This window comes from Bombus bifarius, unplaced genomic scaffold (assembly GCF_011952205.1).
Source record: "Bombus bifarius isolate JDL3187 unplaced genomic scaffold, Bbif_JDL3187 scf7180000008008, whole genome shotgun sequence".
NCBI classification, from domain to species: domain Eukaryota; kingdom Metazoa; phylum Arthropoda; class Insecta; order Hymenoptera; family Apidae; genus Bombus; species Bombus bifarius.
In genome coordinates this window covers 4,930,827-4,948,927 of record NW_022884386.1, presented here as the reverse complement: position 1 = coordinate 4,948,927, position 18,101 = coordinate 4,930,827, and the positions used below count along the sequence as shown (strand labels likewise).

General features: G+C 45.7%; 2 protein-coding genes across 7 annotated transcripts; one reads left to right on the top strand and one right to left on the bottom strand.

The window, feature by feature from the left end:
- Positions 1–3,540: 3,540 nt before the first annotated feature.
- Positions 3,541–9,973, bottom strand: LOC117206626. 2 transcript variants are annotated; one of them, XM_033446130.1, is made up of 2 exons: positions 9,715–9,973; positions 3,541–4,119 (listed from the first exon to the last, which is right to left on the bottom strand). In XM_033446130.1, the coding sequence occupies exons 1-2, from the start codon at positions 9,736–9,738 to the stop codon at positions 3,652–3,654; spliced, it is 492 nt and encodes a 163-aa protein (XP_033302021.1). In that variant the 5' UTR covers positions 9,739–9,973; the 3' UTR covers positions 3,541–3,651. The 2 variants fall into 2 exon arrangements, 1 of the variants encoding a protein (XP_033302021.1); XR_004487417.1 differs by lacking the exon at positions 3,541–4,119 and adding an exon at positions 8,547–9,440.
- Positions 8,138–17,894, top strand: LOC117206625 (proton channel OtopLc-like). Of its 5 annotated transcripts, XM_033446127.1 has the most exons (12): positions 11,326–11,706; positions 12,523–12,826; positions 12,942–13,014; positions 13,109–13,267; positions 13,696–13,916; positions 13,988–14,157; positions 14,241–14,399; positions 14,746–15,012; positions 15,645–15,895; positions 16,009–16,142; positions 16,359–16,591; positions 16,676–17,894. In XM_033446127.1, exons 3-12 carry the CDS (start codon positions 12,983–12,985, stop codon positions 16,964–16,966), a joined length of 1,917 nt encoding a protein of 638 aa, XP_033302018.1. In that variant the 5' UTR covers positions 11,326–11,706; positions 12,523–12,826; positions 12,942–12,982; the 3' UTR covers positions 16,967–17,894. The 5 variants fall into 5 exon arrangements, with proteins under 5 accessions (XP_033302020.1, XP_033302018.1, XP_033302016.1 ...); XM_033446129.1 differs by lacking the exons at positions 11,326–11,706; positions 12,523–12,826 and adding an exon at positions 8,138–8,547; XM_033446125.1 differs by lacking the exon at positions 12,523–12,826.
- The last annotated feature ends 207 nt before the right edge of the window (positions 17,895–18,101 follow it).

Here is an 18,101-nt window from a genome sequence, read left to right as displayed (position 1 = left end):
TTCGTTAAATGAGTTGTTTGCTAACACGGTTAAATTTGCGAGCAGTCGTCCAGGCAAGCGGACGAGCAGGGCAGACAGGCGAGCGTTTTCCTGCCTAACATCCCCGCCGATGATCGGCCGGGTCCACCAACCATTTAGTAACGAACCGGCCGACAGGGTCTCGTACGGGTAATGGTTTGACATGGTTATTGACGTTTCAGGCCGAAATCTAATTATTTGATATACGTGCTTGTCTGCCGTCACTGTGGAATACAGGATACGTCAGCCATCACCGCTTCTGCTCCGATCTAACGCTCCCCCCTTTCCTCCCTCTGGATCGAGCCTGCTTGAACTGATATTTCCAGCAGGTAGGTACAGCCGGTGTCCACGTTTGAGTGTCGATGATAATTGCCCGCTAACGCATAATTCTAACGGTCGAGCAAACGTTGCCAGACAAACAACGATTCCTTCTATCCGTGGTTAATTGCTTTCCGTGAGATATTATATTCCGCTAACCGAACGAAAAGCTGTAGCTTCGCGGAGAGGAAAAACGACGAGTTTATTTTGTTCGTTAGTGAGTCGCTAATTGGTAATGATCGAGGGACATGTTAAAAGCAAGCCAATACTGACGCATCGTCAAAGAACGATACCGATGTAGTAACCGGGCATTAATTTACAAAACGATGGCAACTGCAAGGAAAAAACAACACGCGTTATTGAGGTACAGCCAGATGGCAACCAGTTTCGCGAAACTCGCTGAAGTTGTTCTTTTTTTTCCTCCTCGGACAAACTCGATACCCGTTCGAACGAAAGATTAAAATTTTATTGTCCAATTTAATTGTTTTGTCGTGGCTGTACCGCGCGGACGCAACGGGAAAGGGTGACAGAACTGATTGAATATTTATTTGCTCGTGATCGTGCGTTTTATCGGGTACCTAGTTATATAATACCATATAGGTATACGTATCTGGTACTTAACTCCATAGGAATCGAAATATAACCACCGTCGTAAACAACTGTCATTCATTTTACCGATAAGATTTATTACTTTTGTTCCTCGATATATGTTTACGTTTTCCATTGTACCATAAATACTTGCACACGCGTTTATACTCGCGTTCACGAGTATAGGCACGCGCGAGCGCTATCGAAATGTGGTTAGTTACTGTCTGATCACTACAGAGATGGTCGGTCGCGATGCTTCGTAACAACGTTATGTTATAGGCTGGCTCGTAATATGCACTCCATCCCCACCCTCTTCACCGTCTACAAGAGGGAATCTGAGCAAACCAAGTGCACGATTATTGGTGGTGCTAGTTTAGTTGCCATACTATACAGTTGCCGTGTTCCAGTGGCGTACTTAACATAATTATAGGATGTTGTCGCATTGTTCCGTGGCCCGATGCTTTCGGGACAAACGATGGAGAACGTCGAACTTTGGTCATGATTCGTGTACTGATTTCCGTTTGAATCTCATGCCTTCCACTCGACAAACAATGAACGTGCATGCGTGGAATGAGAAACAGGCGCCAGGATACAGTTGGGAGGATGTGTAACCAACGTCAATCGGGCTAGTCGTTGAATCTTGCGCGCAATATTCCATATCCGGTACAACCAGACGGCACCGGACCGAACTATTAATTTTCGGATGGTGGGCGTAGCGACGGAGGGCGAAAAGAGAAAAAGAACAGCGTCGTGATCGCGAACACCCGGTGTCAAAGCGGTACGCGTTCTATCTTTCCTTTTTTTTTCTTCCTTCGTAAATACGATTTATTAATGGAGTTTCCCGTGATGGCCGATCGATATACGCAAACGCGTGCGCCGCTTAAAGGTTAAAAGACATTTTGCAATGCACGAGGAAGCATTCGCGGAGCTTTTATGTTTTCAATGCGAAACCTCCGCTGGCTGTCGTTTGTAACTGACGGTTGCAAGCTGCGCCTGGTTGACGATTCTCGCGAAAACCTGGTAACGGAAGGACGGATGGAGGAACAGGGAATGGAAATGGAGCAGATGGTGGAAGGTAAAGAGAGGTGGTAGCTCTACACCTCGGCGCGAATCAGCGCAAAATCGATTCGTGTTTTCAGTCGGTGTACAACAAAAAAAGCCGCGGCACATCAAAGGATGCGAACCGATCGGACGGCTTTCCGGGCGAATATTCAACGTAGCCGGGCACACACGGAAATTTAGTCGCTTAATGTAAAAATGGAAAAAGGCGGAAAGAAAGGAAGAGAAAAAAAAGAAGGAGGAGAGAAGGAAAGTAAAACGGAGGGTCGTTTGCTTTTCCCTTTCTCCCCCACTCCTTCTCTCCGTTTTCTCTTCCTTTCGTTCGTTATTTTCTTTTTTCGTTCTGTTTTTTATTTCACCTTCCGCGTTCGATCTCTGTCTCTCGCGCTCTTTCTCCTCGTCCATTCCATAAAAGTCTAGCCCCAACCGGTCTTCCATCGATGGTCCCCTCTCTCCTTCTCACCTCGTCTCATCTCTCTTTTCCTCTGCCGATATTTCCTCGTCTACTAATAGAAAGCCCGTCAATTGCGCTTTTCACAAAGCTCTTTTTCCGCTGCTTTGCGAGCATCAGCTCTTTCTATGGGGAAAGAGCAGAAACGCATCTCGGCGCATGCACGCCTACGCCTACCTATACGTACATGCACATGCAGGCATCGTATCTCGCATGCACCTGCACGGTTCTGCGTCAACGGCTGCTACCGTATAATACACGCACGCACACACGCAGACGCGCGTGTACTCTCCCCTCATGCACGCGTCTCGCCCTATGTCTTCGTACGTGTATGTACGTGGTCGAGCAGCTTGCGACACAAACACCGACTTTACCGCTTTGGCTGTCTTTGTACCCTCCTCTGAATAGTGTCTTTCAGGCAAGTAACATCGTAATTTCATTAGGTTCCTGTCGCTCTCCACCCTGACACGCCATGTCTCTCTGTACCCGCCTCTTTCTCTCAAGCCCTCGTGCATTATTCACATTGGTCCATCGTTTATTTTCTGGTAACGATACTAAAATACATCGTAAGAATTTACCAACAGGCTGAAAGTGTTGTTCCGTCAAATGTACGATTCTTTTAAGCGATTAGCAGATTACTTTGCCTCACACAGTGGACTTTCATTCATTGGAACGAATCTTTGATTAGTACACGATTAAATGAATCCCTGTTGTTTGATTTCGTTTATTTGCGATTCTGAACTGCTATCGTGTGAATCAACATAGATCATGAAACATCGTAAACGATAGTGGAGAATTAGTGAAATCTTATTGCACGAACATGAGATACATTACTGAATGAACATTTTTAATCGCTTCTTCAAATCATCTACTAATTTCGTTACTAATTCAGTGTTAATAGCAAAGACATAGTAATGATCTTTATTTCGATAGATGTTCCATTACAGAATATTCCAAAGTAACTGAGGTAAATTCTTCGACTCGGTGGAAGCGATTCAAAATCCTTTACCTATTTAGCGTCCAATTTAGATTCCGATAAATAGGCTTCTACTGTGCCGTGTATTTGAAGCCAGAAAAATAAAACTTGGCCCTTTCGTTCGTTTAATACATCGAAATGATACAATCCACTGATATATTCTTTCCGGCAGAGTACGATAATCGAGCAACTCCAAATATCAGTGTTTCGGCCGCGCCTCTCCACACCTTCGAAGCAACGCCTAATAATCGATAGATCGGCGCGCATCGAGTATGCTTATTAACCATATTCGGTAGACGATTAATAGTCGCCGGAATATACAACGAGGCCGGCAGATTATAATTTTGTTGCACACACCCGGCGTAATACCGTGCAAGCCGATTAAACGGCAGCTGTATTTAACGATCGGTCCGTTAGCGTGCGAGTGCAGCAATTTTGCTTGGGCATTAATGCGATGTAAATGAACTTGGTAACAATTACGCATATAGCGCTGTGGAACGTTTCCACGAGCACACTCGAACGTTTCCTCGTCGAAGCGCGAGACCTTTCTTCGTCCTGGTGAACGCGAGAGAAGCAAACGTCCGGAAGAAACATCCGTGGAAGGAGCACGAAGAATGAAAAACTGGAGACATGGATGCAAACGTCTGGGTTTCGTGGCAGGCGAGCCGTTCTTTACGACTTGGTTCGTTGTCAACGAAACCTGCACGATCTGCAACCGAATCGACGGTACGTCAACGACGTTGATCAACGTTTTCCATTCGTTGTATAAATATCGTGTTCGAAACGGCGACAAGCGAAACTGCACGGGAACAACGTCCACATATACTGGACGGAGTGGCTCGGTAGAGGCGGTAAAGGAGGGTGCGAGAAACGAGCGAGTGAAAAATGGCGCAAAAAATAACGGTAACGCGGTTTCGCTCCGCCCCCATGCTGTCAGACGCGAAAAAGGAAAAATCTCGAAACGGAGGAAAAATGACGCGAGAGCGGAGTGTGGCCGCGCGGTGATTAATATGCGTCTGTACCCGATGGAGAAAAGAGGGTTGCTGAGTATAACGATGGCCGGTCGTCGGGACGTTCTATGGTTAATCTTAATGAACAGAGGGAAGATTAAAAATGCGATGAATCGGTGAATTTATCCGCGAATCAGGTAAATTCAGAGAAATCTTGCAAAGTGTGTTCGTTAAACGGGTTACTATGTATTTCGTTGGTTTAGTTTCGCGTAACGTTCATTTCATTGGATGGAGGGTAGGGGAGGCGAGTAAAACGGAAAGATGCGAAGGAGTTAGCGTGACTAGTAATCGCTCGGAGGGCTCGAAAGATTCTAATCGTTAACGATCACACGGTACTTCGGCTACATACGCTCGAGCAATGAAAGGCTAGACGAGGCTAGACGAAGCGGGCTTCGCAGGAAAGGAAGAACGGAAGACACTCGAGGTCTACTTAGGGGTTTACTTAACTCGAGATTAACTCAGAGTTAATTCACTTAGAAGGAGTTGGCCCCGACACCGCTTCGGGCTGCTATTAGGTATTACACTTGCATCAGTATTACCAGTTTACCAGAGTCACGTTGTCGGAGCATGTGGCAATCTCTTTCTCGCTCTCGAGTCAAGAACCACTTAAACTTCGATCTTACGTTACCTTCGTGTTCTACCTTGACTTCGTCCCTTTCTATCATCTCCTTTCCTCCTTCCCTTGGTGTCTTTAATCTAACAAATTCTGCAACGCGTTTCCAATAAAAATCTGAAGAAACGATTTCCTCATAGATGCTACGTCGCCTTTAAAGCTACCCTCGTCGAAACATCTTTGTCAATGATACAAATAAATGTACAATATTTTCGAGCTGATCACACGTCGCAGACAGTTATTCGGCGAAGTTATTATCCGTTTAACGACGTTATCGTTGACCGTCGCTACACAATTCGCCAGTATTTACACACACGTACGCATCCATCTGGTTATACGTGACAACGAGTACGAATTCCATCGATGCCACGCGGCGAACGAGGTCGAACCAATCGGAAATGTGTCGCGTATTGGCCATTAACGCGACAGATCGAACGAGCACTCTTCTCTTAGCCACTGGGCCAGTCATTTGGGCATCGAAGGTCGAAACGGGTCGCTATGACGGTCGTCGCTCGCTACATATTGGAAATCACACCGCGCATAGCATAATAACAAGCGAACTCGCGATTCTCTATCACCTGCGAATGGCTGGACGCGTGTCGTGGTACATGCACCAACACAGTTGCCGCCGATGCCAGATGACACGTGTACGTACGTGCTGTCCCATACACTCCAGATAAATTCCACGCGAACCATCGTCGTTCAATATAATCTGTTCGTCCCTCTCTTTCATTCGGCATTTCTATATAAATCACTACGCTGAATAGCGATACAGAAGGGTGGTCGAACAGGCGCGATCCGTATCGCGCGCGTGAGAATCATTTAAACGCCACATACTGTATCCGTCAACCGAGTCGCGACACGAGGGTTTGCCGGGATAGAGAATTTTTCGGCTGGCCGTTTTTGTGTGTCACCAGACGCGGCAACGTTACGTTATTTACGACAAACGCCAAAAGCATTATCGAAAATTTCCCCAGTCGCGTCGTATTTATTTTTAAACCTCTACTGGTCGATTTCGCCGCTGTATAAGTTCGTGCGTGCGAGTTTTTCAATTTCGCGTATATGTATTTTATCCGGTCTTTCGGGGTTTTTTTTCTGACCCATTTCGACTCTGACACCCTCGCAACCCGACCGTTATCAAAACGCAAATTTGTAGCGCGAACGTCGACCAGTCGTTCGCGTGAAATCGACTCTCAGTCGTTGCGAAAATCATTTTGATGCCGACACGCCGATCAAATAGAATGCTGTGAACGACGCTTGAAAAAAATGTTGAAAAAATAAAATTATATTCCTCCACGTGAATGACCTTGTAAATAACTGGCTCTATAAAAAAAAAAAAAAAAAAATGGAAAGCAGAGCGAACGATTAATTTCATCAAAATGAAAGAGTAGAGAATTTCAGATATATGCATATATGTATATATAGAACGATGGACGTAACGCGTTCGACTAATAAGTTTCGATTATACGACGTCAATCGGTACTGGTCTACGTGTACGCGTTCATCCCCTTCCTATTGAAGCTGTTCTGCTTGGCACAATACCTGGGCACGCCATGGCGAGCCTATTACTTCGTCAGACCATTTCTGTTGTTCGAGTACTCGGTGCCTCCCAGCTTTTCCTTTTCTTTTTAACATCCTCATCCTCATCAGCCTCCCCTCGACGTCAGACGTCCTACTTCCCTTCTCTTGCTCCGCCTGTGCACTATATTTCGCATTACCAGGGGTCATCCTACCCTTCGCGTTGTACATATTCAACCAAGAATCGATTTTCGACCTGTCGCCAATGCGTGCGTGCATCTTCAACCTTTGGAAACCTCGCGAATCTTGTGCCATCTTTTCCTCGCACTAGCCACTCTCTTCTCTTCGACACTTTTTATTTGACGATGACTGAATTTCTGCTTACGACGGAAAGAAAACGAAAATTACCAATGTAATTCGTTTCTTCGTGTTTTCATTTCCGTGTCGGATTGCTCGTACAATTAGTCGGTGAATTATCGCATTTATATGAATTCGCGAGACTCGTGACGGTTCCCTCTTCTAAACAGTTGCCAACTGATGGATCTCTAATTCTATAAACCTATAATTCGGGGTAAAATTTCACGAAGCTTGGCGCAGTGACGCAAAACTGGGAACGCGGCAACGTCGAGTCAGAAAGGAAAGTTGATATCAAATCATAAATACAGACACGATCCCCCGGATGCCACTCAAATTCCATTTTCACCGCCTTCAACCGCCGTTCCCCGAGGCTACGTGTTCCGGACTTGTCGCAAGTATACGAGCCAGTGATCGAACTGTCCGAGCGAATCAGTGTGCCGCCCGATACGTGCATACCTCTTCTCCTACTCTCTCTCTCGCCGATCTCCCGTTTTCTCTCTCTCACGCACACATATACACACACGTATGCCAACAGAAGGCAATGACAGCTCTCATGACAACCACGTGACATTTGCGGGTATTCCACTGGGCATCCAATTATCATTCGCCACGTACAATAAAAGACCGTCGTTCCCTTTCGTAAATTTAGATACATAAGAAAGTAAATGAGAGGATTGCGAAGATTTCCACCAGCCATTTTCTCTTCCAAGGAGAAGAGGAAACAAGAGAAATTCAACGATTTCCATTTCTTTTTCTTTTATGATTTTCGAAGAACAGAAGGGCAGAACTGTTCCATTTCAGCTTGTTATAAGTAACTCGAATAGTCGTTATGCAATCAATTATCAATGTAATGCGACGCTGCTAATTACGATATCCAGTCGTTTAGCTTGCGTAATGATAATTTCACTGTCGCCCAACCGTTTAATTGCACCCTTTAGATAATCGTGGACTATCGATTTTGCAGTCGTTTAAAGATTCAAATGATATTTCACTATTAGCTTCTTAAAAACTTTATCATTATTTTCATAGAAAGAAAATCATCCAGTCGAACGTTCAGCACGAAACGTTGTTTCGAAACAAAACATCGAGTACTCGGTCCATCAGGAAACTTAAGCGCTCTATTTAAAAGAAAAGCACTTTGTCTTCCGAGGCCAGACGCGAAAATTTCCTATTCGGTGTAAACCGAACTTTGTTTAGCGTTCGCGATGGCGGTTCGTTCTCCCATACTTGATACGTTTTCTACACACACCGAGCCCACTGCCTGAAACGTCCCTCCCCTGTGAAGCGACACCGCTGAAAACCACTCCTGATCATTCGCGCGTACTACATTATTTTTACCTTCGCAACTAGAGCGGCGAAACACGCAGGCGTTATCAAACACGGCTTTGTCTAACTTTAATTGAAAATATTGGAATAAATCTTCCAATAGACATTGTCGAGCGAACCAGTGGCTGTACAGGCACAGTGCGCCAAGAGATAGGGGTGAGACAGAGGCTACGGGGGGGGGGGTTGGAGGGTTGAAAACAGGGCGACAGAGCAAGGATGGGACGCGGGGCGGACGAAAGCGGGGTTGGAACGAGTAACTGGATGGCCGATGAGTGGAACAGGGACACGAACGTCAACGAGCGGGCCAGAAGAGGTAAATAGCCATTTGCGGTCGAGCTTATAGCGAAGGTTCGCTGTTCAAAAATGGCTACCGCCTTGTCGCAGTCACCGGACCGTTTTGGCAATTCGAATCAATCTCGCGCCTATTTCCCTTCCCACCAAACCAGCAGCGGCAGGGACACCTTTATTTCGTAGCCGTTGAAACAGTTTATGCCGTATCAGCGTTTCCGTCGGTGCGGCAAATGGAGTTCACCTGTGACCGTGCTCTTTCTCTTTGCCATTCTGGTCGCGTGTGTTCGACCGTGCACGCGGTTGCACAAAGTAACAGGTTATTATCGTTAGTCTCGACCGTTTCGTGTTTCACTTAGCGGTTTTCGGAAAGAGGCTTCATCCTCAACTGAAAACTATTCGTTTCGAGAATTAGGAACTTCCAGGAACACGCTGGTTGCTCACATATTTAGCGAAAATACGCGAATGCACGTACAATTTGCAGAGTTAATTAAACAAAGAAAATGAAGCGGAGGAAAAAAATACGGTGTAGTTTCGAGTGTGAAAACGTTGGCAAGTGACTAGCGGAAAAATGGCGGATCAGGCTGGCTAGGGTTGAACCGTCTCCAGGCTTCGACAGGCCTCGTTCGGAACCCCGGTAATGACGATAACGAATCGACGTAATGGCGGTAGGCAGCCGATCGTCGACTGCTGGCGACAACGCCGCCGCTTTGGAATTTGGAGCGTGGCAGAGCTACATAGGTAGGCACGAGCAACGACGATTATCGGAGTCGATCATTCAATTTTGCGCTGCAAATTGTCCGCGCCGGAAACTCATATCCGGGCACTTCCGGTTCTCCCTGGTTCCGCCCCCGGGAAGAGGAATCTGGCGAAAGGGCGGCCTCGCTGAATGGCCCGGTTCAAGAGCGAGCTAGGGACCTGAACAACGTTGACAGACTGAAAGAGAGAGAAAGAGAGAGAGAGAAAGAAACGAGACGGAGAGAGAGCTCTCTTCTGGGGAGAAAGAGAGAAGTAGAGGAAAAGGAAAGGGTGGGAAAGAGAGAAAGAGAGGCCAGGGACAGACAGGAGAGAATTGAGGAACGGAGAGGTCGCAGGTTGGATAGACAGCAACAAGCACGATTTCGATTGATTGCTCGTCGTCCTACTAGGGCTTCTCGCGTCATTACCGATCTTGCTGAGAATGGAGCCTCACCTGTGCACTATCCTGATCCTCCATTCTATTGTTGCTGTTATAATCCTTTGTCGAATGTTATTCGTTCCTCCTTTATGTAGAGGTGTTTACATTCGATAGACTACCATGTAGAAATTGCGTTTTGTTCTATCAATAGTCGGATATTCGATGCTTTTGTCGTTATTGTATTTGTTTATCGAATGTCGCTAGCTTGTACATATCCATGTACTTGCTATACGTAGGTATTTATATTTGACAAAATAATCTGTACACGATTGTCCTATCGGGAAGCAGGCGATGTTCTATGTAAAATTAGCGACGAAAAGTTACAACGAATTCGTCGTTCATTGGTTTCCTTGATTTTCGTGGTTTTTCTAACATCGAGCGTGTCTAATTCCGATTCGCGCTTTTTCTAATTCGAACGAAGGCAGGTTTCCGAATTCTCGTCCCCCAGAGTACTGATAAAATTTGATTATTAAACTGGAAGCGCATCTAATCCGCGCATTACTATTCATCGCCACACCGCCGTCAAACTGGCGAATCTAGCGAAATTATTCTCGTCAATCTGTACTCTATTGGGAGGCGAATTGGCGTGTGCGCTGCTTTGCGGTCTCTTTGATCCATTCTCTTTCCTCTTTTCTTCTCGGTTCTTTTTCCGTGCAATTTCATCACGGAAAGCGACGGAAACCAGGAAATAGCTATCACGTTTACGTTTTTGCCCGAGGTCGCGAATAATCATAAAATCTTTTCTCATATCCGATTGTCGGGTGAAAAAAAAATTATTAGCCGATTAACCGCGGCGAGCATAGGGCAAAAGTGACAAGGACAATGGCGAGCCGATGCAAATCGGGATTTGTCGAATCGATCGTCGTTCGCATCGAAGCGGTGATTAGGCCACAGATACTAACTATTATCGGCTGCGCCTACAATTAGTGTCTTTTAGCAGGCACGGTCTAAATTTTCGAACTGTTTCGGCAAACACATCGTGGCGTTCCGCGTGGATGATGATACTGGCTTCATTAACAGTTTATACTCCACTTAACCGGCTCGTTTGTGCGGATTACGCTCGAGAAGATCGCCCTATAAACTCTGCCGGATCGCGAGCAGAAGTCTCGTAAAATTATGCAGAATTCGGCTGGGTCCCACTTATGAGAACGTATCGGCGAGCCGACGTCCGCCTCCATACGGATTACATGTTTTCCTATTAACGCAAATTCCATCGATACACTCGTTTCGATACAGATACAGCGGCGATTCTCGATTCGATGCGCACTCGCGATAATCTCGCGATCGTTCTTCGCAGAGTGGATCCGGTGAACGGTCACCGATGTATGAAAATTTACACGGTCCGAGCGGCTCGTCGAACGAGCGCGATTTCTTGCTTCGATTATTCCTAAAACTGCGTCGCAGAAATTGAATTCTCAGGTAATCAAGCAATACAAATGCAAATACCAGCTCGAACGGCCGCGTTATCACCGCTTCGAAATATTCCGCATAAATAAACAATCGACGGCTACGAGTTACATTCATTTACAATATCGATCGACCAACGTGTTGCCGTTAAACCGGGCGTCGTTGATCAATCAACGATCTTGACGCGCGTTCGATCGTCGAACTACACCGCAGTGTTTTTTCCCTGATATTCAGAATGCCAGGTTCCGAGGTTTCTCGCGATCTCTCGCTAATTTCGCCACGACACCAATTGTTTGTCGCGAGTTCTACGTCGAAGCGGACGCGGACGCGGTTCTCGGGTCAGAATCACGCGAGTCGCGGTCCAATTCGTCACTGTTCGCGTCGACGTGTTTCGGGGTTGATCGGTGTCGAACGATCGTTGGACGATTCGTGCGATTCGTAACCGTGAACAAATAGCCAATTATTCTTTTCCAAGTCATTACATCGTTCTGCGAGATTTACTGTTCCGTTTCATTCGTGCATCGTTCGCCTCGATTCGCCAATCAAAGCGACAGTTTGTAACGCTTCGCAACGGTGTCAGTTGATTTGTCAACGTTAGAGGTAATAACCCGTGCTATTGTATTATGCGTTGCATTTCCACCGTCCGTCCCCTGTTAACGTAACGAATTCCGTTCGAAAAACAGAGACATCGCGTATTAAACGCCTAGGATTTTCTATACAATAAATTCGAGTGACCTTTCGCTCGTTGTATTAAACGTTATATATATATGTTATTATATATATGTATATATATATATATATTGCGGAAAGTTAATTACGGCCGCGAAACTAGTCGACAGTCTACAAAAGACACTCGCCGTTAGAAATTTCGTGACGAGAACGTAACGAGGCATCGTCGACGGACGCATGAAAGCGCTTACCTTCCGCAAAGGCGTGCTCGAAGTGGCTTTTGTGCGATTCACGGCGCGCGTCACAAGAATAGTTGCCAGTATGCGTAACACCAATGGCATTACCACGCCTAGCCTCGGTTTCTCGCGAAGCGTTTGAAACGAGTGACGCGCCGATAGCGTCACACAGTTCACCAGGATTCGTTTAACGCGATTCAAACGAAAGTTGGCAAAGTTGGTCTGGTTACACGACAGCGGCAGTGTCAGTGTTGTACGGCGGGCACAAAGTCGGAAATCGCCTTCAATAAAGTGCAACTTTCGCGAGTTCGCCTCGTCGTCGTCGACTCGTCGCCGGAGTTTCGCGTTCTAAACGAGCGAAAACAACGAACAAGTTCGTCGGCTGGAGTTCTTCTCCGAAAAATTAGTCGCCAACGGAATCAGTCTCGTTGGACGAGTCGCTGGGATTTAGAGAAGGAGACGGTAACGAGAAGAAGGACGATGCGTTCCGGTAATTGGAACAATTTTTCAGGTGTGACGGTGCTGCTCTGTCACGATCGAAACGAAGAATCGCTTTTGTCGCGGCCGTTTAAACGCGACGAGGCGACCGACGAAGAAAGAAAGTTGGCCAGCCTACTAAAAATTCAAAACGCGGGCGAATTTCCTTGGGAATAAATTTCCAAGTTTCCTTCGCGAGAATAGCCGAGCAAATACGGCGTCGCGAGCTTATCCAACCCTGGAAGGAGCTAGAAAGTTTGACGCATTGCCGGTGAATAAACCGAAACGATTGTTACGCAACGTTTGCGTAAAGAAAGGGGGAAAGAACTTTTTTAACCGTACGTCGTGTGTTACGTGAATTCTATAATAGCCAAATAATAAAAGAAGGAAAAAAATGAACCGCGAGAGATTAGTTGATTTTCTTTAACGTTTCAAAGCTACCGTTTCTTTCAGCTCGTGTTATTCATCCATATCGAGGACAACGACGATAGACTATGAATAATAGTCAATCCAATATAACGACGACGTGAGTAACTGATAACAATGTACATCGCGCTATAAAACGATATAGCATCCTGATCGAAACTACATTTTCAAATAACTATACCTTGTGAAAAAAGTTGCGAGTTGAAAACTCGCGATGCGCCGACAGCGATAACCCTATCGTCAGAGGCTGATGGAAAAGAGTACGTGTTTTCGCCTCGAGGAAGAACGTCGCATCCACGGGGACAAAACATGTCCTTGACTGCCGTTATAAACCATCGACGAGGTCTTCTCGGGTAATACCAATTTCTCGTTTTCTAATTTTCTTTCGAGATATTATTCGATCATACATACGTACGTACATACACGCGATTGATATATCATATCATCGACGACATTAATAACATATCGAAACCAAAATACTATGGGGTCTTGCATGATCAACGCGATATACAAGAGCGCAGAAAGCGTATAATTTTACGATCATTGAATTCAGTTTTCCAATGAAACATTTTCAACGTGACGGTCCACTGATTCGTTTGAATTTATTTCGCTGAGTGTATTGACGCGAAATCGACCGGTTCACTACGGTTAAATACCTGCCAGGTTCTTCGCAAATGCTCACTGAAATAGCGTTCTATATGTTTTAATCGTCACGAAACGATCTCTGTCTCGAATCCAATGAACGTCAAACGCGAAACGCGAACTGATTCCCTTCCGATAGAGCATTGATTTCAGGGTTAGGCAGTAACATGTCGCTACCCTCCTGCATCCCTCAGGATCAGGAATTTGTAACGGGACACACGACAGGATGTAAAATACCGTTGTTAAACAATCGGAATCATCCGGAGAGGAACGATCACGAAAGGCAACGACCCAATTTCCTACCACTGTCACCTGTCAACACGGCTTACGTGTCTGTAAACGCTTTGGAACCAGCGAAGGGTGAGCGCGTTTTTATTTACGAAAGTGCACACTCAAAGCAATTAAGGGATGTTGAACATTTCGTTCGATAGTCAAGCAACAGATGATCGAGCAACGACCAAAATTGACAGAGAAAAGAAAGTGTCACGCGGAAATGGTGTCCATTATGAGTACTCTCTACGCGAATTTGTTGATCGTAGTTGGACTCGCTGTACCTATCACTGCTAATGTGACGGAAAGAGTTCCAGCATCGTTGAATCAGGTGCTAAGTTTTCTTATAAATATTCTTTAACGTCGTTAGAAAGGATATCATCTCGAGAAGTACGCTGTAATGAATCTGTTTAGGGTTTCTACTTGTATTTATACGTAGTCAGCGTCACGTTCGTGATCTCTTTGTACGTAATGGTATGGAGGGACAAAGCCGAGAAGAATATGGCGCGGAGAAACGAGAAGGAAGAGGCGTTAAAATTCGACGAGAAGGGCGATCGCGTGAACGCGTGTCAGGTAAATTTGCGCTTCGAAAATATTTAATCGCCTCCGAAATGAACTTGGAATCACGTCCAACGTTGCCGTTACCTTTTGCACCCGCGAATGTTTGTCTTTGTCAAAGTGTCAGAAACGATCAGAGACAATCCCTTTCGCGTGTCTCGGCCTGTGCAACTGTTCGCTAACTGACAGGCCAATCATTCGTTACACCGACTCGGCCATTGAATAATTTGTACGAAAACATTTCTCATCGAGCGTGTGAATTCGCGAACAGTCCGGTACATTCTGATTAACGAGTCGCATTCAACCGCGTAACACACGTACAATACACAGATGTAAAAAAAAAAAATCCTTCTTCCCTTAGACGCAACAGTACGGCAGCTTTTGTCTGAGACTCGGCGCAGTGGGATTTGGCGCTGGCTCGTTGGTATTTACGGGATTGCAAATTGGGGCGGAAATAGCTTCCGGTCCGTTCAGGGCGATTACACCGGGTGCCAGGCTGCTGCTAGTTACGGCCCAGATGCACTTTATATTTCTCAACAGTAAAAGTCTCAACTTGGCCAAGCACGCCGCTCTCGCCAAGTTAGGCCTGATGCACATGATCGCGACTAATCTATGCGAATGGTTGCAGGTACGTGGACCGATGAATAAAATAGAAACATTTGTCATCACGAGAAGCAAGATGTTTGAACAACCTGATACATTACACACTCATCGTGTAACTTGATTCGAAACGCGATTCAAAAGCGAAACATCGTTGCATCAACTACATAGTAGAATGATTCGAGTCAATTTGCCAGTGATCATCGCGTCATGTCCGACAACATTCGAAAACGTTTCAATGATAACCAACTCGAATAAAGGGGAAAGAACATACCAGCTACAGAAATGATATCACTTCGAACGTCAGCCAGCATTTCGATGACCATTAGCATGAACGAGCGGTTAGTGTCGATTAAACGTATTTACCATTTATCGAAGCCGAATTCGCTGTTTATTTCTGTATTCATAGAAACGCGCGCTACCGGTTTTAACCAACACTAGGTCTCATTTTCACGTGGAAATGGAAATAGTCGCGTATCAACGACCGGGTACAATTACAACGCGTGGCTTTTGATCTTTGTGTTATGAAAAAGCGCGAGAGCGAGCAACGCGATTCCGTCGCGCAGCCGATGTTTTCACCGTTGTGTTTCCGTCATGTCGATACGCGTGCGTCAACGTGAATTTTTCACGAGTCCTCAGGCATTCCGTTTGTTTGCCAAGGCGTTGGTCGAGGAAACGCAACACGAGATCGATCAGCTGGGCTACACGCACGACGACGATGACGGTATCCTCAAGTCGCTTCTGAGAGACGCCAGCCCGTTCCTTTTCCCGTGCACAATTGAATTCAGTTTAATTTGCGCGGTGATACTGTTCGAGATGTGGAAGAGGGTGGACGAGAAGATCGATGCTAAAAGCGAGATCCCGACGAGATCTTCGTATCACCTTAGCATAGATTGCAGCAGCTCTCACAAGTCAGCCTGGAAATTTAATTAGTCCGATAGAATTCCCCGTTAATTTGTTAATGCGATATCGTTGAGATTTCAAGATTGTTTCGTTCCGACGTTTCCTTCTCGACGTTTTTCAGAGGTCTCTTTGGCGGAATTCTAGTCGTTGCCGCGACGATATTGAGCTTGATCATGTTCTTCGTGCTGAAGGAGGCCAAGATGAAGATCGCGATCGTTCAGGTTACCTCGTTGGACGCGACTATACTTATGTTAGGTAAGTGGCGATATTTTATGGAATTATCGTATCGTATCGTATGTCGCTATTTTGAAATTTACAGTTAACGGAGATCAATGATCCGCTTTGTCACCAAGATATTTTCGGTATTAAATTTCAGCGAACATCATGCGTTAAAGTCGCTCAAAACATCATAAAATCCCAATATTTTTCTGTTTTATTCTTATAAATCAAAGAAACGATCAACGATCGTAGGTATGATCGCTTCGGTCGCTGGGACATTGAAATTGCAAGCGTTGCAGCAAAAGATTATCAAGCCATCGGACTTGGATACCACCCTGTTGGCGGCAGCTCAAGCTGGGGTCTATCTGCATTGTCTGTTCGGAGTTGTTGGTGATATATTAACAATGGGTCCGACCTGGGTACTATCGCTTATCACAGATTTATTGGCCCTGGTACAGAGCACGAGCCAGACACTGCTTATTAAAGTAAGAAATTGATAGCACGAAGAATAAAATCTTGCGCTATCGACAGGTAGAACAATCGTCTTTCGACTATTCAAAAATTTGTAGAATGCGTGGGGAAGACGTTGCTCCAGAAACGACAAGCCTGGCAAGGAACTGATCACCTTTCTGATAGTCGTGAATATCGCCCTATGGACAGTGAACACACTGGAGAAATCTCGTGCGGGGGTTCGTCCGGATCATTTACGGTTCTTCGGTGTATGGGCATGGACCATCATAACGCACGTGTCTATGCCATTGGCTATATTCTATCGGTTTCATTCGGCGATATGCCTGTTCGAAATATGGAAGACGTGTTACAAATGTAGATCCAACAGCGTCGTTCAAACTCCTTACTAAGTTATCCGATTCAAAACGATGACTTTATAGTACGGTTATTTTGATAAAATTGTTACTTTTCATAAAGAGTACATGTAAAGCACACAAAGAAATTGCGTTATCCTTCGACGTTCCTTAATTACCATTTAACTTGGCAAACACAAAAGAGAAAGAGAAAGAGAGGCAGAGAGACTGAGAGAACAGGAAAAAAAATGAAGAAAAGAGGACTGGCGATCCTTCGCAAATAACAACGTTACAAGACACAAAAGGCAAACTTGTCCGCAACGTTTACTACCTTGCACGGGAACTTCTAAGCTGGCGCCAAAGACAAAGGGTAAAAGGGCCGTTTCAAAGCCTTCTTCGTTGGCTGCGACGATGTTGGCGAGGACGAGGACGAGGACGAGGACGCGACGTGCCATGCTCGACGCAAATCGATAGAGGTGCGTACTTTTATCGGTGTACCACAGAGAAAAGATAGACGGTAACGATGATGGTGGACGGTCGACAGTTTGATACGGTTTACGGTAAACACATTTCGGTAGCAATCACATCACGAGGCAAGCAAGCCTCGCTGCAGCGAGAAGTAGGTGATGCTTCGGTGGTTGGAGAAAGCGAGCGAGTGGACGGTGAAGAGCTCTTAGCCAACCCTTTGTTGCTCCTGCCACCACTATTGCACCCTCTTCCTTCATCACCCTGCCGGTCCCTCTGCTCTGCCCTCTTTAACTCCTACCCTAAACGTAGTGGAGGCTGTACTCTTGACCAAAGGCTTCTGATTTACTTAGCCTATCGAGTGCTCTCGGACTCGTCCACCAAGAATACCGTGTACGCGTCCCGCCCGTGTACCTTGTGTTCCGAAATTTCGAACTTAATGCTCCACTTACTGCCCGTCTACCTTCCGCGTCAAGATTTCGAAGACCTGATTGCGTTCGCCCTCGTATAAATAAATTTTTCAAGTAAAAGATCGGAACATGCTTAATTACCCACGGGGTTGAGGGGTTTCTTTCATCGGAATAAAGCGTAACTATTAGTCGCAAAACTGAAAGTAATAATTGTTGGGAAGAATTTTGCACAAAAACATGTATGAATCTTGGGCGAAAGGAGAAAGAACAGAGGGTGTTAGTAACAGCCGTCACAATCCTCTAACGCTCGTCGTAGC